This window comes from Plasmopara halstedii (assembly GCF_900000015.1).
Source record: "Plasmopara halstedii genome assembly, contig: Scaffold_113, whole genome shotgun sequence".
Lineage (NCBI taxonomy): Eukaryota > Oomycota > Peronosporomycetes > Peronosporales > Peronosporaceae > Plasmopara > Plasmopara halstedii.
The window spans coordinates 362,194-362,533 of record NW_020187034.1 but is presented as its reverse complement, the minus strand read 5'-3'; the positions used below and the strand labels follow the sequence as shown (position 1 = coordinate 362,533).

General features: G+C 49.1%; 1 protein-coding gene across 1 annotated transcript in view; it reads right to left on the bottom strand.

The window, feature by feature from the left end:
- Nucleotides 1-340, bottom strand: part of PHALS_00557 (glycoside hydrolase) — a gene marked incomplete at both ends in the record, with an annotated part of 2,429 nt that overhangs the window by 1,700 nt on the left and 389 nt on the right. Inside the window, one exon of the mRNA XM_024717601.1 lies at nt 30-323. Within this exon, the coding sequence (XP_024572607.1) occupies nt 30-323 (294 nt within the window). The remainder of the gene's footprint in view (nt 1-29; nt 324-340) is intronic.

Here is a 340-nt window from a genome sequence, read left to right as displayed (position 1 = left end):
ACAAGTCGCGCTTTAAAACGCTCAATGACTCCTTCTTGGTTTTCCTTGACTCGAAACACCCATCTGCAACCAATTGCTTTGCGCCCCTTTGGCAGAGGCACGACATCCCAAGTCTTGTTCTTGTAGAGTGACTCTAGTTCCGAATCACATGCAGCTTTCCATTTGTCCGCGTCGCTGGATTCCATCGCCGACTTGAACGTTGCCGGCATTTCTCCCACTGAATACACGACGTGGGCTGCTTCAAAGTCTTCTTCGCGAATAGTTGCTAAAGCCGACGTTTCTTTAAGCGTTGAACGTTGGTATCTGGATATCAGACGCTTGGGCTGTGGAATTTCAGTCG